The 25,607-nt window shown below is 39.8% G+C and overlaps 1 protein-coding gene across 2 annotated transcripts in view; it reads right to left on the minus strand.

Moving 5' to 3' along the window:
• AOAH (acyloxyacyl hydrolase) overlaps nt 1-25,607 on the minus strand; it is a 185,226-nt gene that overhangs the window by 34,298 nt on the left and 125,321 nt on the right. For both annotated transcript variants that reach the window (XM_037837087.1, XM_037837086.1), the window contains one exon: nt 21,023-21,105. In XM_037837087.1, the coding sequence (XP_037693015.1) occupies nt 21,023-21,105 (83 nt within the window). The remainder of the gene's footprint in view (nt 1-21,022; nt 21,106-25,607) is intronic.

Here is a 25,607-nt window from a genome sequence, read left to right on the forward strand (position 1 = left end):
TCCTGCAAGCTGACTGGCCACTGTGAGTTTCAGATTGTCGATTTGATATATTTTAATTCCTCTAATGATATGCATGGCCATCCTTCCCCTCCTCCCCGCAATCCCTGTTACTGCCTGTAATGGCTCTATTGATATGAAAATTGCAGTTATTGAATACTTATTTTCTGCTAGGTACTCTGTGAAACATTTATATTATTAGTTCATTTAAGCCTTATCACAACTGAGTGAAGAGGGTAGACACTGTAGTATTCCCATTTTATAGATGAGGAAACCAAGGCTCATTTACCTGATTTACTCAAAGCTCCATAACTAATAATTTGAAGAAGGCAACTCAAGCCCAGTTCCTTCTGTCTGCAATGCTGAGCTCTGGCTCACTGCACCACTTTGCTTCCCTAGGCTGGGAGTCTAGAAAGTGTGCACTCAAAGAGATATATTCCTTTTTTGTCCCTTGGGGACTGTTCTGGTGGTAATAAGTGGTGCAAGAGATGGAGAGACAACATCTACCTGTCCCTACAAGATTCTCCTGTAACTTCTAGCCTTGGAAGCTTAGGGGGTAAATGCATTTTATGCTAGAGCCAGTGTGTGTTCTTGTAGTTTCACCTGGAGAAAGGGTAGTGCATAGCCGTGAAGGGCGTGGTGGCCCATGTTCCCTTGAAGCTGTGTGATCATGCAGTGACTACCTCTGGGCCACATACACCCAGCTGAAAGCTGTATGTGTAACAATGGTGTTTGTTCTCTTGGCTGATTCAGGAATGTTAGCACATTAAATGAATATTGCTTTATTTCCTTTTGGAGTGAGGCAGTATGATGGTTTGGAGGCTTTATGGACCCCAGCAGATCATGTTCTTAAAGTTAATCTATTCCTGTGGGTGTAAACCTCTTGTGGGTGGGACTTTTTGATTAGGGTATTTCAGTTGAGGCGTGCCCCAGGTGGGTCTTAATCTTCTTACTGGAGTCCTTTATAAGAGGATGAAAAGCCAACCCAGTTCTGGTGTATTGTGTTTTGGCAGCTTTAGTGAAATAAATAGACAGTCTATTATTAAAATTGCACACGAACATCAAATTCAGGGCAGTTAGTCTAACTCCCCATGCATGCATTTATTCATCCATTTCCCCATGCATGCATTCATTCACCTGCTTCCCCATGCATGCATTCATTCACCTACTTCCCCTTGCATGAAATTCATTCACCTACTTTACCATACATGCATTCATTCATTCACCTACTTCCCCAGATGCGTGCATTCACCTACTTCCCCTTGCATGCATGCATTCACCTACTTCACCATGAATGCATTCATTCACCTGCTTCCCTGTGCATGCATTCATTCACCTACTTCCTCATGCATGCACTTATTCACCGATTTTCCCATGCATGCATTCATTCATCTACTTCCCCTTGCATGCATTTATTCACCTACTTCCCCATGCATCCATTCATTCACTCATTTCCCCATGTATGCATTCATTCATCCATTTCCCCATGCATGCATTTATTCACATACTTCACCATGCATGCATTCATTCACCTGCTTCACCATGCATGCATTCATTCACCCATTCCATTCATTTGTTGAGCACTTTCTATGTGCCTGACATGTAGTAGAGGATTAACAGATATGTTGGACAGACTGTATACTTGAGGGGTAGATCTGTGGGGGTGATCCATAATTGAGTGCTGGTAAGTGACTTTGAAAGGTTTAATGCAAATCCAGCCCCAGTACTTGAAATGAGAAAAACCCAATGTGGGTTTGAAGCCTGTTATCTCTGTTCTTGTGAGGAGCCATATTTTATAATACTGAGGCCAAAATATAGAGACTCAAAGTATTTCTTGATGTCATGTTGCTCCCTGTTGTCTTCAAGAGGGAAGAGAAGCAGTCCAGTCATTTCCTGCTGACAGTAGTTTCCTACAGTGGCCCTTCATTCAGTTCCAGCCCCACGACTCTCAACTTCCCATTTTCAGTCAGACAATAAATCAAGAGGTGTTTAATTCTCACTCTTTGATTTTTCTCTTAATGAGAAATGGAAGCTAATGAAAGCTCAAGCCATGAGTGGGAAAAAATTAAACCAAAGAACCAGGTCAGACCAATACTTTTTTCTCATTATCCAGAGTGCAACTGGGAATTTGAGGTGCAGTGAACCCACAGAGCTTGGAGAAAATGAAACTAAAATCCTGTCATGGCACACCACATTGGCAGCCTCTACCTCATGCCCATACTACCCTTTGCTGCTGGGTGGACTGGGATGTCAGGACATTTGCCAGATAACCAGTTGTGGTTGATTTAAACAAAGCAATCACAAGCAGCCACCCACGGAGAGGGGAATTGCCTGCACTTCTTTACCCAAGTGTCTTTTTTTTTTTTTTCTGGTGGGTATCCATAATACAAGCACATTAATTCTCTTTGCTCCAGAGTTGTTGCAGCTTCCACTATCTCCATCTCCTTTTGGAAGTCTCAGGTTTTATGAGATTATGGAATTAGTTTATGCAATTCCCGATCACATTCTCTTCTTAATTCCCTTTTTTGTTGTTCTGCTATCCTTTTGCCAGCCTCCTCAACATTATTTGTCTTTCTTCCTCCCAATTGCTGTTGTTTTTCTCCTCCTATTTGGCAACTTCTCCCCAGATGCTGATTTTGCTGCTGCTGATAGCATTAGAGAAAATACTGAGTAAAGCAGTTGGAATTGGAAGATGTGAGCAGCAAAGAAAGATAGGTCCTAGCACATGGGACATGGCAACACAAGGCAGACATTTTCAGAAGTTGATACTTTGGGCTCTGCAGTTATAGCTCAGAGAAATGGGAAAAGTTTGAACTTAAAATAGCAGCATTTTGTTTAAGTGTTTGTCAAAACAGTCTAATGGAGACTCTACCTGTCCTCAATTAAGGGAAGAAGAGGGTCCAAAATGCCATCAAGACCCGACTGTCTCATCCAGTCTATTTAAAAAAGTGTAGTGTATTGCAAGAAGAGAAGAAGAGTTTACCATAATCTCGGCATTGTTTATCCTTCTGTAAATGAATTTCAGCTTACATTTCCCCTGCTGGATCTGTGTTAAACACAGCAGAAGTGCTTCATCTTTCGTGCATTGAAGCTAACTGGTAACACCATTTTAATGGCTTTCTAAATTAATTTGTAACTTTTAGTGCCCAGACCAGTCAGTTGCAAATGCTTCATGGAGAGAGATGGGGTATATTTAAATATTAGTATAATCAGTCTTTATAAATTAAGTAATTCATTAATTTAGCAACATCAATAGAGTACCTCCGATGTGCTAGGCACTGTAATAGGTGCCTGGGGCACATCAGTAAATAACAAAGACATGGCCCTTGTTCTTTTGAAGCTTGTAGTATTAAGTAAATAATGAATATAAAGTGTCAGGGACGCAAAGAAACCCTGAAGAAATGCCATTAAACTAGTTCTGAAAGACAGGTAGGTGTATCCTAAAATGCTAAGATAAGAACTAGTTCATTAATTCTCAATAAAATACCTGGTGCTTTTTACACATGGTTCAGAAACAAATCTCTAGTTTAATGCCATATTTTTTTATAACTATCTGTATATAGCAGAGGCAGCTCCAGATTTTGTGAGTTCTGAAGCTTACACAATTTAGGGGATCCTCTTTCAGGAAAAAAAAAAACGTTAAAATGAGACCTGACGTAAAGGGAAGCCATAGTAAAAAGAGACAGCAATCTTAACCAGTGGTGGTTAAAGATCTTATGCCGGCAAATTTTACAAATACATATGGTCATCAGGAAAGGGGGAGGCCCTCAAGGTTAAGTATCTGTAGCTTCATGATAACTCTGCTTCTTGGCATGCCTTAGAGGTAATGCGTAATGCCATGGAATATTAGCATTGGGTGGATCCTAAGAGAGCATCTGGCCAGGTACCCCATTTGACAGGTGAAACAGAGAGAGGGAAAGAGACTTGCCTACTGCCAACGAGCAGCATCTCACCTAGGAATCCATTTCAGTCAGCAATTTAATAATGGACATTAGTAATAATAAAAAATGGATTATTTTCACTTCAACTTCCATATGAGACCAAGGGAAGAGATGTCTATTTGGTACAGGATCTAAATTTTCTAAATGGTACAACTCTAGTCGGTTTGTTCAAACACCACAGTTGCATGGAACTTTGAATAGGAAGTGAGATACAGAAGGTTAGTATAGGCTGGAGTGAAATAGTGACACATCCCAGAGTAATTTGGGCAGATAATAAAAAATATATTTACAGCACCACCCCCCCCCCCCAGCCCCGAGGATCTGGGGGAAGGTGCGGATGTGTTGGACATCCTCACCTGGACTGGTGTTGATGTTGTCACAAACATTGGGACTGGCGGTTTGATATGCTGAGCCCTCTATCATGGGACTTGCCCTTATGAAGCTTGTTACTGCAAAGGAGAGGCTAAACTTGCATATGATTGTGCCTAAGAGTCTCCCCCTGAGTGCCTCCTTTGTTGCTCAGATGAAGCCCTCTCTCTTTCTCTAACTGAGCCATCTCGACAGGTGAACTCGCTGCCCTCCCGCTTACATGGGACCCGACTCCCAGGGCTGTAAATCTCCCTGGCAATGCAGAATTTGACTCCCGGGGATGAATCTGGACTCGGCATCGTGGGACTGAGAGTATCTTCTTGACCAAAAGGGGGATGCAAAATGAGACGAAATAGTTTCAGTGGCTGAGAGATTCCAAATGGAGTCGAGAGGTCACTCTGGTGGACATTCTTATGCACTATACAGATAACACCTCTTAGGTTTTAATGTATTGGAATAGCTAGAAGTAAATACCTGAAACTACCAAACTCCATCCCAGCAGTCTGGACTCCTGAAGACGATTATATAATAATGTCGATTACAATGGGTGACAGTGTGATTGTGAAGACCTTGTGGATCACACTCCCTTTATCTAGTGTATGGATGAGTAGAAAAATGGGGATAAAAACTAAAGGACAAATGGGGTGGGATGGGGGGATGATTTGGGTGTTCTTTTTTCACTTTTATTTTTTATTCTTGTTCTGGTTCTTTCTGATGTAAGGAAAATGTTCAGAGATAGATTGTAGTGATGAAGGCATAACTATGTATGTGATCATACTGTGGACAGTTGATTGTATACCATGGATGATTGTATGGTGTGTGAATGTATTTCAATAAAACTGAATTTAAGAAAAAAAAATGGATTATTTTCATTCTTTTTAGTAATATGAGGATCTGTGAAAAGTACTTTGAGGTGCATTTTAGTTGATCAATCACAACTGCACTCAAGCAAACCATGAAATGACCTTAAGTGATTGTCTGGATCAGGGGTGGCAAGCTCAGAGACCTGCGGGGCCTGGCAGGTGAGCCAGTCCTGCTGCAGACAACACATCCCATCCAGAGAGGGCAGCCCCTATTCAATCCTGATTGATTCCTGCCATTCAGAACGGGGGACCAGTGTTGTCAGGCCGGAGAATTTTACAACAGAAGTTGGAAATCTAGGAGTTTTTGAGAAATGTCCCAGTTTTTAGATGTTGGCAACTAATCTGATGAAATCACTGCCCTCCCCCCTACATGGGATCTGACACCCAGGGGAGTAAATCTCCCTGTCAACGGGGAATATGACTCCCGGGGAGGAATCTGGACCTGGCATTGTGGGATGGAGAACATCTTCTTGACCAAAAGGGGGATGTGAAAGGAAATGAAATAAGCTTCAGTGGCAGAGAGATTCCAGAAGGAGCCGAGAGTTCACTCTGGTGGGCACTCTTACGCACAATATAGACAACCCTTTTTAGGTTCTAATGAATTGGAATAGCTAGCAGTAAATACCTGAAACTATCAAACTACAACCCAGAACCCATGAATCTTGAAGGCGATTGTATAAAAATGTAGCTTATGAGGGGTGACAATGTGATTGGGAAAGCTGTATGGACCACACTCCCCTTTGTCTAGTTTATGGATGGATGAGTAGAAAAATAGGGGAAGGAAACAAACAAACAAACAAACAGAGGCACCCAGTGTTCTTTTTTACTTTAATTGTTCTTTTTCACTTTAATTATTATTCTTGTTATTTTTGTGTGTGTGGTAATGAAGGTGTCAGGGATTGATTTAGGTGATGAATGCACAACTATGTAATGGTACTGTGAACAATCGAATGTACGGTTTGTTTTGTATGACTGCATGGTATGTGAATATATCTCAATAAAATGAATTAAAAAAAAAAAAACAAAACAAGGTCACCTGTGCCAAACAAAACGCAGGTGACCTTGATGCAGTTTTGCCCTCCTATCAACAGGGTAACACAAAATTAATCAACTGGTTTTAAATAGCTGTAAATTCTTTTCTTAAAATTTTCACTTGCAGGTTGTAAAAGAGGGAACTGATCATTTAAAAATTAAGATTAAAATAATTAGTAGCAATTTTTAGTTTTGTGTTTGGTTCAACATTGAAAAGCAACAGAATTGTGACTCCCTTCCTTTCCTCCCTCCCTCCCTCCCTTTCATCCTTTCTGACAAGATGGTGTGTGTATGTGTGTGCATGCAATTACAGGGTGTAAAATTAGAAAAGAAAATGGAACCAAGATAATTGAAGCAAGATCTCCTTTTCTCCTCTTTCTCCCCTCAAATTTCCTTCCTTATCAACCTCAGCCCTTCTTTTCATGCCTCCTCTTATCCATGAAGAGGTTTCCCTGTTAGACCACTAAACACTGATTTATCTCTCTTTCTTTTTCTTTGATAAGATTTGCTGTTTGGCCCATGCATCCGACTCCTGATTATATTCCATTTGGTGCTTTGTTGTGTAGGGTCTTGTACTTTTTTCCTGGCTATTTTGTATTAATGTGACAATAAGTTCCTTGAAAGTGTGAACTTTTTGCCACAGTACTAAGCACATGGTAGGTGTCCATTTAATGACAAGTTGATTTGGTACTTGTCTAGAGAGGAAAGGAGAGAAAAGAGGGTCACTGATGACTGTTTCCTGCCCTGTGAAACTCTCTCTTCTGTTGACTTCTGGTGGCACCATGCTTTTCTGGTTCTCCTCTTTACTCTCTGACCAATAACCATTATTTCAATTCTTCTTTATGTCTCCTCTTCTTCCAGACCTAAGGTTCCCATCTTTGGTTTTCTTTTTTTATACACTGTGCCTGGATCAGACCATCCAACTGTATGCTTTGAACTACAGTCTGTATGCTTGTGATTGCCGATATTCTGTTTGAGTCAGGGTCTCTTCCTTGAGTCTGACACATATTTCCAGCTGCTTATGGGACACCTCTACAAAGACATCCCTCACATACTCCCAATGGAACATGGCCAAATCTGGACTCTATCTTCCCCCACCCCCAACCTGCCCCTTCTCCCCTATTCCCTGCCAGGATTAATGCATCATCACCTGCCCAGTCTAGTAAATGAGATCTTCCTATCATTCTTTGTTCCTCACTGTCTCTTGCCTCCATCATACAATTGGCCACCAAGTCTTCGTGATTCTACCACATGATAAATGTTTATTGAACACATGTATTCTTTTCCATCCCTCCTGCCTTAGTTTAAGCCTTCCTCACTTGGGCCCATATTCCTACTATGGCTTCTTAACTAGTCTCTAAGGAACCAGTTTCTTCCAATTCACTACATTCCCAATTCCCAGAGGGATCTCACCAACAAGGAAGTAATGTGTCAGTCTTGGCTTAAAAGTCTCCATGGGATTCTCACTGCTAATAGAATAATGTCCAAACTATTTAAAATGGTACATGAGACCTCAATGCATTATATTTTTCCTTATTATGATTTTGGGTATCTGTGGGATCTTAGTAATTTCCCCTCTTCATTCCTGACATTAGTAATTTGTCTTCTTTTTTTCTTGGAGTTTTATCAATTTTTCTGATCTTTTCAAAGTACCAGCTTTTAGTTTGACTTTCTCTATTGTTTTTCTGTTTCCAAATTCATTGATTTCTGCTCTTTATAATTTCCTTCTTTCTGCTTGCTTTGGGTTTATTTTGCTCTTCTTTGTCTAGTTTCTTGAGGTGAGAGCTTAGATTATTGATTTGAGATCTTTCTCTTTTTTTCATATAAGCATTTAATGCTATAAGCACTGTTTTAGCTGCATCCCACACAATTTGATGTCATATTTTCATTTTCATTCAAATAGAAATATTTTCTAGATTCCTTTGAGAGTCCCTCTTTGACCCATGGAAGCTTTAGAAATGTGTTATTTAACTTCCAAATGTTTGGAGTTTTTCCAATTATCTCTTTATAATCAAGATCTATTTTAATTTCATCATGTTCAGATCATGCTTTGAATAATTTCAATTATTTTAAATTTATTAAGGTTTGTTTTATGACCCAAGATATGTTCTATTTTGGTGAATGTTCTGTGTTACTTGAAAAGAATACTATTCTGCTGTTGTTGGGTGGTGTATTCTATAAATGTCAATTAGATCTAGGTGGTTGAAGCTATTGTTAGTTCATCTATATCCTAACTGATTATCGGTCTCCTAGTTCAGTAAGTCAGTAAGAGAGGAATGATAAAGTCTCCAACTATAATTGTGGATTTGTTTATTTCTACTTACAGTTATTTCAATTTTGCTTCACGAATTTTGAAGCTCTGTTGTTAGGTACACACACATTTAGGTTTGTTTTATGTTTTTGGTGAGTTGACCCTTTTATCAGTATGTAATGTCCCTCTCTGTCCCTGAAATCTATTTTGCTTCATATTAATATAGCCATTGAAGCTTCTTTTGATTAGCATTGGCTTGGTTTATCTTGTTACCCATTTATATCATTATATTTGAAGTTTGTTTCTTGTAGATCGCACTTATTTGAATCATTATTTTTTAATACATTCTGATAATATCTGTCTTTTAATTGGTACATTTAGACCATAAACGTTTTATGTAATTATTGATGTGTGTGAATTTAGGTCTACTATTTTATTATTTGTTTTCTGCTTGTTTCCTTTGTTTTTGTTCCTCTCTTTCTCCTACCCTGCCTTTGTTTAGTTTATTTGAACACTAATTTATCTATTTTTTTTCCTTTTATCTCTTTGCTCAGTTTTTTAAATGATTGTTTTTCTAGGGATTACATTGTATGTATATACTTAACTTTTCACAGTTTACTTAGAATCAAAATTTTACCACTTCAAGTGGAATGTAAAAGCTCACCACCATATAGATCCCTGTCCCCCCCCCCCCCGTTTGTGTTGGCGTTGTCTTTTATATTCCATCTACATATATGAAAGTTACATCAGGGGATACTATAAATTTTTGCTGTCAATTCTTAAACATATTTTAAAGAACTAACGGAGAAAAATAGTCTATTATATTTGTCATTTTTGTTGCTCCTCTTTCATTCCTGAATTTCCAAGTTTCCTTGTGGAATCATTTCCCTTCTATCTGAAGGACTTCCTTTAGTGATTCTTTTAGAGGATGTCTGTTGGCAACAGAGTCTTAGTTTTCCTTCATCTGAGAATGTCTTTATTTCTTCTTCATTCCTGAAAGATATTTCTACCTGATATAGAATTCTAATTAACAGATCTTTTCTTTCACTTTAAAAATGTTGTTCTACTTCTTTCTCGTTCCTTGGTTTCTGATGAGAAATTTGCAGTCATTTAAATTATTGTTTCTCTAAATGTAGCACATTTTTTTCCTCTGGGTATTTTTAAGATATTGTCTTTCTCTTTAGTTTTCAGCAGTTTGATTATTATGCGTCTGGGCATAGGTTTCTTTGGGTTTATTTTGTTTTGGGTTCAGTATTTTCTTCTCCATCCAGGACTCTGATGACTGACTTTTTGATATTATCCCTCCTGCCCTTGTGGCTTTGTTCATTATTTTTTTTTTTTCAGTCTTTTTTTTCTCTCTGTTTTTCAATTTGGATAATATATATTTATCTATCTTTACGTACACAGACTCCTTTATTTTCTCCTCTGCTGTCCATCCAGTGAATTTTTCCATTTAAGTTGTTGTATTTTTCAGTTCTAAACTTTTATTTGGTTGTTCTTTATATCTTCTATTACTTTGCTGAGAATTCCTGTCTTTCCGTTCATTCCAACACCATTTGCTCTTACTTCTCAGAGCATTTGTATAACAAGTTCTTTAATGTCTTTGTTACTTAGTTCCAACCTCTGTGTTGTTTTGGCATTTTCTTTTCTCATGTTGTCAATATTTTCCTGGCTCCTTGAATGCTAACTAATTTTGGATTTTATCCTGGACAATTTGAATATTATCAGACTCTGATTCTTGTTTATATTCTATAAATAATGGTGATATTTTTATCTTGGCAGGAAATTGCTTTCAGGTAGGAGGTTCTAACCAACTTTCTGTGAGGTTATGATTTCAATGTCAGTTCCATTTTTAAAGCTTTTGCAGTGTTATTTGAATTTGTCTTATGTGTGTGCCACCCAGTGACAATCCCGTTAAGTTCAGTTCTCAAAATCTTTTGTACGTTATTTAGGATCAGATCTATGCATGTGCACCTTGCGGTGAGCCCAAGACTCCATAAACAACTTTCTGAGTTTGCTTTCCTGAGAACTTTCCTTTCCATGATCTCCTTGGTACTTTTTGGTTCCCTGGGTTCCTTTTCCGGCCCTCCAGCCAGGAATTTAGTTGCTTTACTTTGTCATGCACTTCCTACAAATGCATTCATATCTGGGCCTGACTGATGGGAGGAGAGAATGATAAAAAAGCAATGGGAATTTGTCCCAATCCTTCTGGACCCACAGCAATTCCACTGGAGAAGCAGTCCCCCCAACTTCCTCCAAGTTTTAGGCCCCTGCAGCCCCCTTCTGCTATCACTATCCCTGCCAGGAGACCACTTTCCCACTTCTTGAGTGAGAAGTAGAGGATTTCTTCTGGAGCTTTCTCTACCCATGACAGTGTCCCTTCTGAGTTTTGGGCTGCATTGAGTTCAGGTCAGGAGATGCCAGAGGAAAACAAAATGGTAAATTCATTGCTGTTTTGGTAGTACTCCTAATTATGGTTTACTCCTTAATCTGCCTACTACTGTTTACCTTCCAGAGTCCTCAAATAGCTGTCACTTTAGATTTTAGAGATGCATTCAGTAGAAGAGACAGAGTGGACTGTGCTTACTCCATTGTACCCAGAACCAGAATCTTCTTCAATGTATTCCAAAGATTTTAAAGATTCATGGAATATAAGATGTCATACACTGACATAAAATAAATCTGATAGTTATTTAACATTAATTAGATTTTATATAATGCAGATTTTGCTTGCATTCTTATAATTTAGAAGGCATTTTAGGGAGGATGGTTTGTATAATCAAATTTTAAAAATCCATCACAAGAAATTTAAATTGATTCTCTTTTTCTTTAAAAATGTATGCTGCAATAAGCATGTTGAACTTTCAGACTAATTTATTGACCTTTCAGCTCAAAATAGTAGGCACTTAATAATTATTTGTTGTGACAGCTTATGATGGTGTTTCTACTACTGGAAAATACACAAATGTGGTTCTGAGTTTCAGTGACAAACTAGATAAATGATCCTAGAGAAAATATATTTTAAAAAGAATTTAATAGCCTTTCCAGTGTGGCTCTAATCTATCTCCCCATCTCAAAACTTGACGTAGCCCCACAGGTATCCTTCAGCCATGCTGAACTCTTCTCTCCTCTTCCCCCAAGATGTTTTGTCCTTGAAGTGCCTCTGCCTGTTGTCACCATCTCCATAAGCTTTTTGGAATCCTGTTTTTTTTCTGTTGGCCTCCCTACTGAAACATTACTTTCTTCTGCTTCTCCAGGCAGAGTTAAGTGCCTGCCTACATCTATTTTTGTACCATTTTAGCAGGACTATACTTGTTACCTTATTTGCCACTCTTTCCCATTTGAGTATGATTTTCTTGAGGGCAGGGACTTTGTCTTGTTCATTTTTCTATTTCTAGTACCAAGTACAATACTGGAGAATAAAGACAGGGTAAGATCAAATGGAAAATGAGAGGAAGTGAAGTGAAAGAGAAGATGAGAGGTAAGGGGCACATCCCAGATGACTTAGAGCTGATAAAAATGGAAGCTCATTTAAGCTATCAATACAAGCAGCACATAGCTTTACCCATAATGCCCTTTACTCAAGCCTTAAATAAAAGGGATCTATTTTAAAGGAGATCCCAGAGGGCTTCAGGAGCCTTCCTCATTGACAATCACATAAAATATTTGCTTTTGAACTTGCCCTCTGCAGGTGTGCAATTCAAGCTGTACAGGTTGAAAATCTTGACAAAACAAGAGTCGAAAGCACACACTGTTCCAGCCCAGATTAGCCCCAAGACCAAAGAACACACCTGGCATGGAGTTACCCATGAGTTTAATTAGGGACTTACACACGGGAGATGAATCTTCCTGATTGTAGTGGGTCGGGAACAGTGAAGTCAGCATTCCACAGAGAAAGAGAGAGGAGTGCTGAGGGGGGAGCCTTATAAAGAGTTGTGACAATGGAGTTTCTCCCAAGATTTGGTTACAACAAGGTCTCCTGAGGTTTGGTTACAACAGGATCCCACAAGATTTGGTTACAGTGAGGTCTCACGAGATTTGGTTACCAACAGTGATTAGTGGAGGGAAGTTTTAATGCCCCCCCCACCCCAGAGTGGGGAGGGGCCTGTTGTCTCATCTTGTAGGTGGCTGTACATATCTCATAATGGAGGAGGGGGCAGGGCCCCTGGGTCCTCACACACACCGTTCTCCTTCCAGTCACTGTTACATGTCCTGCTCCCATCTGGATGGATTGCAAGGAATAAGGAAAAGCATGAAGGATTGCAGATAAGTCCCAAGAAATAGTCCCTTTTGGATGGGAAGTTCTCCATTGTTTAAAGATCCTTTGAATCCCAGTGGCTTGAAGGTGTTAAAAATAGGAATGATGCCTTTAATAAAAGGGAATTTGAGTCTCCCTAAATGAATTGAAGTGTTTGTCTCTCAAAAGTTTCCATTATAATTCAACAGTGTCATCTTTGAGATATATTTGGTCCCCAGGAGAAACAGCAGGTGTTTTGACGCCTGCAGGCATGTGGGTGTATCTAAAAGCAGTTGCCTTTTAGATCAAGCATCTCAAAAATTGGGACTCAAATCTGTCTTAGTTGCTGTGACCACACTGGGTCAGGGATCTGCAAACAGAAGCGGCCTAGTTTTTCTGTTATAAATAATTCTCTGCCATCTCCTCTCAAGGTCTTGGGGGAAATCTCAATTGGGTTGACCAAATGCTTTCCGAGTACCTGTGTCAGCTTGGCAAAGGTGATTTCTTTGCTTCTCCTCAATACCCTCCTCTGTGACTTTTTAAGAAATTGTTTTAAAATTTTCAATTTGAAATAATTTCCAGAAATTTGCAAAAATTAACATTGATATAACACACTACTATTGTCTAATCTCTAGACCTTATTCAAATTTCACTAATTGTTCTACTAATGACCAATTTCTGATCCAGGATCCCAATCCAGGATCACATATTGTATTTTGCTGTCATTAAAGAAGTCTCCTTTAATCTGGGCTGGATCCTCAGCCTTACTTTGTCTTTCACGACCTTGACATTGTTGAGGAGAACTGGCCAACTATTTTGTGGAATGTCTCTTAATTTGGGTTTTCTGATGTTTCCTCATCATTAAACTCAGGTTATGCATTTTTGGCAAGAATATGATAACATAAGCTCAGCTAGCCAATTAAAGATACAAAACCTACTTTGTTCCAGAATAGAGATCATGGGGGGGTATAAAAATAATAATCCCTTGCACATGTAACTGAATTCAGCTAAATCTGGTTTCATAGTCATCTATCATTTGTCTCTTCATTGTTGTTTTGTGTTTTACTTTTTTCTTGCCTCTATCCCTTCCCAAGAAGATCCCTTTTGTCAGAAGACTGGCACAGAATGCTGGGTCAAGAAATTTAATTCTGACTCTCCAGCTGACTCCAGGGCAGATGTTGGTTGCCCTGGGCAGCAAGATGGTGGCTTTAGAGGCCAGAATCTAAATGGGAGACAATGTAGCTTGGTTGGGAGCCTGGACTTTGGTATAAGACAGACATGGGTTTAAGCTCAACTCCTGACAAGCTCAATGGGCCACTCACTTAACCATTCTGAGCCTCAGCTTCCTCACCTATAAAGTAAGGTTGTTGTATTGATTAAATGGAGATTAAGATTAACAGTGACCATAGCAACCTTAAACAGCTCTCCAGCCAAATTCACCCACCCGGCTATGGATGGCCCTGGAAGTTTGTGCCCTTACCCATGGTCCTTGGCAGTATTACTGGATAAAACAGATGATCCGCTGCCGGGGTCATGAAAGGACATCAACATATTCTTTCTGACATGGAGCAAAGCTTGAAGAATGGTGCTTCTTTCCTTTTGGAAAGCTTCCACATTCTCTTGCTTGTTGAGGGAGCAAAATCCTTTCTGGTGGGTTTAGGCGACCAGCTTCCTCCTCTCTGCTTTGTCGGATTATCTCCCAGAGGCACCTCTCTCCTGCCAGATGCCCAGGGCCTGGCCAGCTCTCTGGCTTTCTCTCATTCTTGCCCCTTCTGGCTTGCTGTGTACTGCTGTCCTTGGCCTACTTTCACTTGCCTAGTTCCAGACACTTTGACTTGGGAGTTGGGCTGCAAACTCAATGGCCACCAGGACTGGGCAGCTAAATCTGGGTGTGAAGGGAGCAGAGTGGGAACTGCACGTCACATAATCCATCTAAAGGGCAGGCTGCCATGCCAGGACGTAGTGTGGCCCACTGTTGCCAAACCTGATGAATTTCTAGGGTGAATAGGAAGTTGGATTTTTATGCAAAATCTCTTGACTTTTTCCTATCACCAACAAATACAATTAAAAAATCAAAAACTTAAACATTCCATGAGGCTGTGGGTTATCAGCGTAGAACACTGTGATTTAGATTTACCGAATCACAGAGCTTGGATGGAAGTTGAGATAATCTGATTTCAACATTTCATTTTATATATAGGGAAAACCGAGGCTCAGAATGAGGAGGTGACTCACCGAGGTTATACAACCAGCCGTTGAGGGGTCTTGAACTGTGGTTCAGGCAGGCATTTGTGTTTAATGTTTTTATCCTCCATCCGTACTGCAGTGTCTCAAAAATATCAGCAGGATGGATGGAGGCATGCGGGATCAATTCCATGAATCCAGGGCTCTGGACTTTTTACTGGGCAGCAACAACAGTGAGTTGTACTGTGTTGTGGTTTTGAGATGAGAGGCCTTTCTTTTTTAAATGCTGATGTAAGCCTTGTGTGTGGGTAGTCTCTTGCGGTTCGTTCTTGGAGCAGTGGTGTGTTAAATAAACACAATTTGACAGTCATTAAAAGGGGGAACTGAGCTTTACTGATAACTCATGGGTACACATCCCCAGTGACACATAGAAATCCCCTCTCTTCTTCCATCTTCTCCCCTCACTCTGATTCTGTTCCATGGCCTCCTGTCTCAGTCTCTCTCAAAAACTCTTCTGTCACCCCTTCTTTGCTCAACTTTCTTTCTTCTTCCCCACCCCAACCCCTTCTCCTTCCCCATACTTATGTGGGTGGACTTCATACTGCCTGTTTTCTCTAGTTTCTTCAGGTCTGTCTGCATCTCTCCCATTCTCTAGATTGTCTAACCAAAGTCCAGAGAAGGAAACAAGCAAGATGAAATTTTTGGAGGTGGGGAGACTGCGGGGTAGCAGGGAAGGTTGAGAAAGCTGCAAGGGCCAAAACCAAATTTGGTTTGCAGCAAGGGGTTAAAGGTGGAGAGGGGTTAGGATGCAAACACATTTTTCATATCAGTACACTTCAGGTTAGTACCCTTGTTCCCACTCTCCCTCTAGGTGAGTGAGCATATGGGTGCATAGAAAGGGGACACTTCTCACTACATGGATAGAATATTGCTCCCAGAAAAAAACATTCCCTGTAAGCGTTTGTATTTCTGAAAACAAAACAACCCCAAACAGGTGTTCACACAAAGATTTTTGCTAAACTTGCAAAAACGAAACGCAGAAGACTGCCAATGAAAAAGACGTATTCCCAACTAGTAAAGTCTCGTTTGGAAACTGCAGAGAAGTACAGCGTGCACCACATAAACCTGCTGGTGGTTCCTCCTCGGCGGGCTGTGTGCTGCGGCGATGGAGATTTGGGAGCTGGGATTTGTTTGCTTGTTTGTTTCTTTTTAAGCATGTAAGTCATGCTTATTTTGGAAGTAGATGCCTTGGTGAATTTTTATTTGCTTAAAACATATATATCTAATACCCTTTAAAAATTTATTTTCCCTTTACCCTTTATTTTAAATGAAGTGTCATCTTGCCAGTCATTGCTTTTTCAAACCGTGGAGATGTTCAAGTTAGCAGGGGATAACGGTGCATGCTTTTCTACCATTCACAGGTTAAACGTAACTCCTGAGAGTTATTTAGGTAAAAAATGTGAGTTGATTGTCAATCCATACTATGTGCAGCGACGCCGAGCTTGGACAATTGTGGGTCCAAATGGCTCCTGCTGCCTGTCAACCTGGGACACCAGACACTTAAAGCAAAGAACTCAACTACACCCCGAGGAAGGTGCAACACTAGAGGCATGAGAAAAGGGCCTGTGTGTTGAGGCAGTTGGCTCTGCGGGTGTGTGGATGAGAGGGGCATGAGGTCAGCATGTAAGGAGGGAGCTGAGTCATAGCTGATGTTGGTTGAGTCTCAACAGAGAACGCAGCTCTGAGGACTATGTAGCATGGGAAGGTGGTGATTTAGGTGGTCCCATTGGCCACATCAACCTCACTGGCTGGCTGCTGACTGGCACTGCCATGCTAACAGTCTAGTCTCTGAGAGTGATCATCTTTGGTAGAGGGTGAAACACCTCATCTACTTCTCCTTTGCTACAAGCCTCCAACGCCAGAATGCTCCGGAGCGCCCAGCTCCACCAGCCAGTGCTGCAGCTCTCCTGCCCCTTCCATCTGCAGCTTCTGTCTCTCAGTCTCCACCTCCACCCCACCCATCCCCGGGGTTCCCTGCCCTCAGCTCTTACACATCTCTCTCTTAATCCCTGCCTTCACCTTTGGTTCCTCTGGTCCCCAGCCATGAGCCCACCTTTCAGATTGCACACATCTCCCATCCCCCAAAGCTCCCGCTGCAGTCCCGCCTCTCTTCTGTTATTCCTTGTCCCAGCTCCCTTCTGTCAACGTCTGACCTCCCGTCTACCAGCCTTCAACACTTCCCGCTCCTATCCTAGCATACAGCCCCCCCACCCCCTAGGGTCACCGTTCTTCTCTGCCATATACTCCAGGTCTGACCAACTGCTCCTCACCACCCCCATTACCTTCCTGCCCGCTACTGTCCTGGAACCGCAGGGACTTGGATACCAACTCTGGTTGTTTTCCTATCTTTGAAAACTATCTTTTAAACTTACGTTTCCTTTTAAAAACTGTTTATGCTCAAGAAGTGACTGATTTTTTACAATATTGTGTACAGGAAGTAGGTGGAGTTAGCAACAATCGTTTCAGCAGTACCCCAATGATGGAAGTTTAGGAAGCACTGCATTTTTCTCATTCAACCTCACAGCAGCCCCTGCTTATTGTCCCTGCTGGCAAGGCAGGCCCCATCTGGGGTGATCATGTGCAGGTTTTGTGATGAATCCCCAATGTCAGGTATAGTTTATGACTTGGCTTTATCAGAGAAAGGGCAAACTTAACAAGGCTGCATTTGCAGAAGGTATGCCCCGCACCCCATCACCCCTCTGAGCTTGGGTGCAGGAGGTGGGGTGAGGAGGTGGGGTGCAGATGCCCACTCAAGCTGGCTTGTCTAGGCAACCCTGAAGGAGCTCCCAGGGTTGCCTTTGGCAAGTCTGTTCACCAACCGCAATGCCCATTTTACAGATGTGGAAACAGGCTAGAGCTATTAATGATCTGTCCAATTCACACACCAATTCCAAGGGCCTCAATTCAAAACTATTCTGCTATTTTATACTTTAAAGAAAGGGTAAGCTTTTATGAGGCAGTAAGTAGAGGAAGGCCTTTTTTCTCTGTTCTCTGGGCACCACTTTCCAGCTCTGAGAATGAGATGATGTTCTATTAGGATCTGACCCTTTCACCATTCTGTGCACTGCTGCCCTCCCACCCTAGGGCGTTGGCATGTTGGAAGCCATAAGAGCCACTGCAAACCATCTCCTTTGCTGACTGTAAAGAAACCTAAAGGGGAACCTTGCTGTTCCTGACCCCCACATCAGATAATTATTCCCTGAATTATAGATGACTTCTATGTTTGACACTTAAAAATCCTTTACAATCATTAGCCGTAGCTAATCATGGAGGTATCTATAGAAATTTTTGAGAACTCTTACATAAACCATCAAGATGAAAATAGGAACTGTTTCTTTAATTCTTACTACACAATTTTTAAAGAAACACTTTAGTATTCCGTTCAACTCTTTTTTCCCTTTCTCCTCTTTTCTCTCTCGCTGATTCTGAAAAATAAGTGTAGCCATAAATATGCAGAATGGGGAAAGCTGACTTTTCCTATATCTAATAAAAACCTTGGGGAGTAATTGAGATAACTCGGAACAGACAGTCAGGTTACATGCTGCATAATATATATATAAAAAAATCACAGCAAGGAAAAGCAACAGAAAATAACAAGACAGGCAGGAGAATAAAAGCAGAACATTAAATAATGAGTATGTATGAGAAACTTAAAAAAAATCCTTTTAGAATCATCACATTCTTAGAAGAAAAATAGTCAAGAAGCATCTTCAAAGAAGTTGTACTACACAGAGTGTACACTTTATGCATTTCTGAGGATTGCAAATTGAAAGAAAAGGAAGGGAACATTCCCTCCTCCCCCTGGCATCTATTCAGTAGTCAAAAGCCTGACAGAAGCCACAGGTTTCCATCAAACTCTGACATGTATGTATGTGCACGGTTAGGCTCTCCTCCCATCTCCTACTCTTTTTATCTCCTCTATCTGAATTTTAAAGGAAAGCTGTCAAGAGGAAGGATCACAAAATGAGAAACGTTTACTATCCATTGTTCTGGGTACTTTCTGGAGCCTCTGACTTTGGTTTCTTTGATTTTACAAAAGACGGCTGCAGTCATTGTGGGTAGAAGAATGAATCTGACTTCACCCGTCTAAGTTGCATAAGAAAGAGAACTGCTGGCATCCTAGGCTCATGGAGAGAGAGCAGCTCACGTCCCGCGTTTTCTAGCAGAATCCTCCTGTTTAATGCCCGGCCCTCCCCTGATATATTCAGTTATGTAACCTTGGGCCAGTCCTTTACTGTTCCTAGACTCTGTTTCATTCTAGGGTTTTTGTTTGTTTGTTTTACGTTATTTTCAGCTTTGGGAAATAGAGAAAAGTAAAAAGAATAAAAGCAATCACTTATGATCTTATCAAACATAATGATTGTGTGTATTTTGGTATATTTTCTAAGTATAGGCTTTTTTGTTTCTTTCTTTCCTTTTTTTTTTTTTTTTTTTTTAACACAATGGAAAGCAAACTGAATTATCCAATTTCCTGTCCTGATGTTTTTACTTTGGCAGTGCTTAGCAAGTCTTTCCAAATAAGAATTTACTGACTTTTAACCATTGTTTTCTATAGCTGTATTCTTCATAGATGCATTTTTGTTCTTTGGGGTTTTTTTGGTGTGTGTGATGTACATTGATAGAGAGCTTTTGACAGCTTTGGGGCTGTTTGCATATCTTGCTAAAGGAAAAGAGAACATGCAAACAAAGGGCCTTTGTATCCATGATCTTCGCAGCTAAGTTCGAATGTAACTTTCCATTAAATTGTTGGTTTTGTTCAAATGCAAAAAAGTAAAGTTGATCTATGTCTGTAGAGCCTCTCAGATCATAGACCTGTGAGTGGGATCAGACAGATCTGGGTACAAATTCCTGCTCTCTGTGCCTCCATTTTCCCATCTGTTAACTGTGGGATATCATTACAGTTCCTCAAGTCTAAGAAATACACTTTCACACATTTGATATTAGATTGAGTGCTGCAATCAATGTGTACCTTGTAATTTTTTCCTTCATTTTCCCTTCCTCAACACTCCCCAGAGCTATTACAATTAATGGCATTCTTAGAACTGAAGAAATATATACTTGCTTTACAGTGTTGTTGAAAGGATTAACTGAATATTATACATAAAGTGTTCTTAGCAGTATATAATCATGCACTTAGGGCCCAGTAAATGGCAGTTATTATTTTATTAGTAAAAAAATCAATATATTGTCTTAGAATAGAACATTTATGCCATGTAGAATATTCATTACAAGAAATATATTGTTTGTAAGTCACATATTTAGTTAAAATTCATGTTCCTTAAAAAATTCCTCAACAGTTTTGTTAATTAGGTATGGCACAGGCACAGGGATGGCAAACAGATTAGCATTATCTTCCCCAGGCTTAGGAAGAAAGAGTAGCATCCCACACACTAAGTATTTGCCATCTCTGCATTATGGTATCACAAAACATTACTTGGCAGTTCATTACAGGCATTAGGCAGGCCATGGTGTATCAATGAGGAGTTTCATCAACATCTACGGCAATGCACTAACTCTGGGTCCAAGATGGGAGGTTTAGACTCACATAGGTAAGAAGCAAGCCCTGAAAACACTGACGTCCTGGGAAACACAAGAAGCTGCTGGAGTCTCAGAAGTCTCAAAAACACTTTGGAAACACACTCCTTTTCTTAATGGCCTTGGGGATTGCAGCCACAAACACTTAGATACTTTACACTCTAACCCCAACAGGAACTTTGCACCAAAGGGGAGGACAGAGCCTTTGTTGTGACCCTGATTGTGTTCAGTCCTTGTCCTCTAAATAAGGTCTTGCCCCCGAGCCTCAACCACCCTGTACCTTGGCCCTTCTAGAACTCTGATGTTGGGATGATGGACCTGCCTGCCTTTGGTCCATGCCTTGATAGCTTCTTGTTCTTGATTTCCTTTGCCATGGGCGAACGGCTCTAAGCCCAGGCCCCTTCTCAGGTAGGGCAGTGGTATTGGAAAGGGAAACACCAGGCTCATTTATTCCATGGTCCTTATTATCTAATTCTTGGCCTTTTTGGTAGTTATGAAATAAAGTCAATCATTACAGTTACATTGGTGAAGGTTTAAATAGAAAGCTACATACCGTTTTTTGAAATATTCTGGTAGTCCCTGTGATTGCAGCGGTTTCTTTTCCGTAAATGAAGGTAAATAGACCTTTCTTTAATTCTGAAACAGATATATATGTATATATTTAATGTCTGGACATTCATATGAAGAAGTTCAAAGAAATATATTTTTCTTGTGATTTTTAAAAAATATGGAGAAAATGAACTCAGAAAATTAAATCTCAGCAGACATGATATTTCTGAGCTGTCAATACACTTATTGAGAGTTGGTACAAGAAACAGTTCTAGGAAACATTGCTTCTATGTGAAAAGGATATTTTTGAAGACATCATACTTTTTCTTTTTGTATGCAGTTCTCCAAAATCACTCTTTTCTAATCTTTTTACCAAGAGCTCCTGTAAATGTCTTCATCAATTGCTTATCTTTACTGACTCTGGTATTTTGTTCCTTTTTTTCTTTTGGCTGCTAGGAATCTGTGGATAATTCTCTTACTGTCCCTCATATTCATTTCTCCCCTTTTGTTCATTATAATAGACTTTTTAGTGGGACTCAAGACTGCCAAGGATGATGACTGATTTCCCAGGCTCCCTTGCATCTAGAAGTAGCTGTGTCACTAAGCTCTGGACATTAGGATGCAAGTAGAAGTATCTAGTGGCAATTTCTGGATATGTTCCTTAGGGACATTGCTCCTTCTCTGTCCCTTTTCATTTGCTGCCCAGAATATAAATTCTGCCATCTTGGACAATGGGGTTGATGTCCATTTTGGGAAGGCAAAGGGGTGAGCTGGAAGGAGCCGGGATCCCTGAGGAGTAGGTAAGCTCCTAAACTACTTCTGGACTGCACAACTCTGAACTTCTATATGAGACAGAAAGAAACTCATGTATTATCTTATTTAAGCACTTATCTGTTGGGTCTCTGTTCCTTGTAGCTAAATCTAATAGTAATGTACAAATACCAATGGACAAATTTGTGACCTTGTAGCAGGCTATAATTGTATATATTATTAGTCATTTTCTTGACTCTCCTTTGTCTTTTTTATCTTCTTTGCCAAGCTTTTAATTTAACTTAAATGTAATTTAATGTTATGTTCTTTATACTTTATGGGCTTCCTAAAATCCCTTTTGAAAGAAGGCCAGGTATAAACTAACGAACAATAATTAAACTCAGAAGTACTCAAATACCCTTCCAATGTATTGTCTTTTCTCTTCATTATAATCACTTCCTATCTCACATCCATATATTCAGTCAACACTGACATGTTATGTAAGTCTCACTCATTGCATGACAGTGCTTGCCAACTCTCCTAGTGCTTCTGAAAGGTAATCTGCTGTAAAGCGTGTTTGAGTATTAAGAATGCTCAATATATTGAAAATAATATTCTTTTTGGAGTATGAAAATCTAATGAGTATTAAGAATGCTCAATGTATTGAAAATAATATTCTTTTTGGAGTATGAAAAACTAATGATAACATTTCTTAATAGAAGACCAAGACAACTGAAAGAGATTTTAGATGTAGGATTTTTGCTTTGTGGTAGTTTTGAGAAGAATGATTATTTTTTGAAATCAAAGTTAAATATGCACATAGTTTAAAACAATCAAATTCATTTACCCAAGAGAGGTTTACTGAGCACCTACCATGCTCCAGGCACTGTTCTAGAACAGGGATTATATTAATAAATGAAAGAGATCCTTGTCCTTCTGTCATTGACATTTCGGCAGGAAAAAACAGACCAAAAGCACTAAACTAATTAGTGTAACTTAAACCCTTGGACTTCTAATGTGTCCTATAATAAACTAACATAAGAAATTAGCAAAATTCATTAAAATACTGAACTACTGCAAACAACTTCTGTCTCAAGGGTAATACAATTCTGACTCCACCCAGAGTTGGGCCAACCCCACAGGTTAGGGACAGTTCTCTACAAGATTCCCCCTCAGGGCCCAGCCATGAGCTCAGGGGCCCAGGCCACCAGCCCCTCTGACCAACTGGCTACAAATTCAGGGATTCGGGTTCACCAGTTCACCAGAAGGACACACAGAATTCACTGAGAGCACTATATTTAGGACTACAGTTTTATTAGAGTAAAGGGGGTACAAATAAGACAAACATAGGGTGAGGTCTGGGAGGGTCTCAAATGCAAGGCAACATTTCATAGTATATATTCCATGTTCTCACCCCAGGAAGTCATAACCTGTCTTCCTCCAGGCATATCAATGTCTATAATCAATCATGGAAGCTCTTCAAGCTTTGCATGTCCACAATTTTTATTGGGGTCTCATTATGAAGGCCCACATGGTTGAACTCAATCTCCAGGCCCTCTTCTCTCCCTGGAAGTCAGGCTGATATGACTTGGCTCAAAGCCCACCTCCCTAATCATATAGTGGGTCTTTCTGGTGTGGCCCTCTCCACCCTGTCATTTCATTAGCATAAATTATCAGGTGTGGTCTGTGGCCCACCATGAATAACAAAAGACATTCTTATCACATTATCACAAGAAATTCCAAAGATTTAGAGGCTACCACCCATGAGCCTGGACAAAAGCCAGACCTCTTTTTTGGATGCCTAAACCAACAAATTGGAGAAAAGGAGTTTAAAGGAAAATGATCAATTCAGTAGTCAGGTAGAAAGAATTAGACAAAGTAGAAATTTGCTAAGAAATAAATTGATCAGTAATAAAGTCTTGTGTGAATTTTTGTCCAGAATGATGGAATTTTGCAACCTAGGTTGATCAAAGTAAGGGAACAACCTCTAAGTTTATCGGGTAGAATTCTTGCCACCAACTGAATCTGAGAGTTTAAGGCCACCGCAATACTCAAATGCAGATCACAGAGAAAATTCATCTATATTCTTCAAAAACTGTTCTGTGAAAAACTAGTTTGAAGAATGTTAGAGTATATTACATACATTTAAAAAAAATTCCAATGAGAAATACATTTTTAAAGTGCAATTTTACTGAGATATATTCACACACCATATAATCCATCCAAAGTATACAATCAGTGGCTCACAGTATCATCTCATGGTTGTGCTTTCCTTGCCACAATCAATTTTAGGACATTTTCATTACTCCAAAATGAATTAAAAAATAAAAAATAAAAATAAAAAGAACACCCAAAACATCCCATACCCCTTATCTCTGCCTATTATTTATTTATTTTCTGTCTTTATTTTATTACTCCTCTGCCTATATGCTGGTTAAAGGGAGTGTCAGTCAGAAGGTTTTCACAATCACACGGTCGCAGGATAAAACTATATAGTTATACAATCATCATTAAGAATCAAGTCTACTGGATTACAGTTCAACAGATTCAGTTATTTCCTTCTAACCATTCTAATAAACTAGAAACTAAAAAGGAATATCTATATAATGCATAAGAATAACCTCCAGAATGGCCTCCCAACTCTATTTGAAATCTCTTAGCCACTGAAAATTTATTTTGTTTCATTTCTTTCCCCCTTTTGGTCAAGAAGGCATTCTCTGTCCCACAATGCCAAGGCCAGGCTCATCCCTGGGAGTCACGTCCCACATTGTCAGGGAGACTTACACCCCCGGGAGTCATGTCCCAGGTAGGGGGAATAGTAGTGAGTTTATAAGTTTGCTCATTAATATAAGTTCATATTAGTGGGACTATACAGTATTTGTCCTTTTGTTTCTGGCTAATTTTGATCAACATAATGTCCTCAAGGTTTGTTCATGTTGTTATATGTTTCATGATTTTATTATGTCTTACAGCTTTTCTCTCTTTCTTTCTGCTCTGATAGTCTTCATTTCTACGCTCTTCTCCAAACTGTCTCTCCTGTCTTTTCCTATCTGCCTGTAGTACTCTTTTTAGTATTTCTTGTAGAGCAGGTCTCTTGTTCACAAACTCTCTCAGTGTCTCTTTGTCTGAAAATATTTTAAACTCTCCTTCATATTTGAAGGACAGTTTTGCTGGATATAGAATTCTTGGTTGGCAGTTTTCTCTATCAGAATCTTAAATATATCATACCACTGCCTTCTCACCTCCACAGTTTCTGCTGAGAAGTCCACATATAGTCTTATTGAGCTTCCCTTGTATGTGATGGATCCCTTTTCTCTTGCTGCTTTCAGAATTCTCTCTTTGTCTTTGACATTTGACAATATGATTAGTAAGTGTCTTGGGGTAGGTCTATTCAGATGTATTCTGTTTGGGGTATGCTGCACTTCTTGAATCTGTAATTTTGTGTCTTTCATAAGAGTTGGGAGATTTTCAGTGATTATTTCTTTCATTATTTTTTTCTGCTCTTTTCCCTTCTCTTCTCCTTCTGGGACACTCATAACATTTGTGCCCTTCATGTTGCCATTCAATTCTCTGAGACCCTGTTCATATTTTTCCATTCTTTTCCCTATCTGTTCTTTTGTGTGTAGAATTTCAGATGTCATGTCCTCTAGTTCACTAATCTTTCTTCTGCCTCTTCAAACCCACTATTGTATGTCTCCATTGTGTTTTTCATCTCTTCTATTGTGCCTTTCATTTCCATAAGTTCTGCCATTTGGTTTTTCAGTCTTTCAAGTTCTTCTGTATGGTCACTCAGTGTCTCCTTTATATCTTTCATTTCTTTTCCCACATTTCCTTCAACT

The sequence above is a fragment of the Choloepus didactylus genome, chromosome 5 (genome assembly GCF_015220235.1).
Source record: "Choloepus didactylus isolate mChoDid1 chromosome 5, mChoDid1.pri, whole genome shotgun sequence".
In the NCBI taxonomy this organism is placed as follows: Eukaryota; Metazoa; Chordata; class Mammalia; order Pilosa; family Megalonychidae; genus Choloepus; species Choloepus didactylus.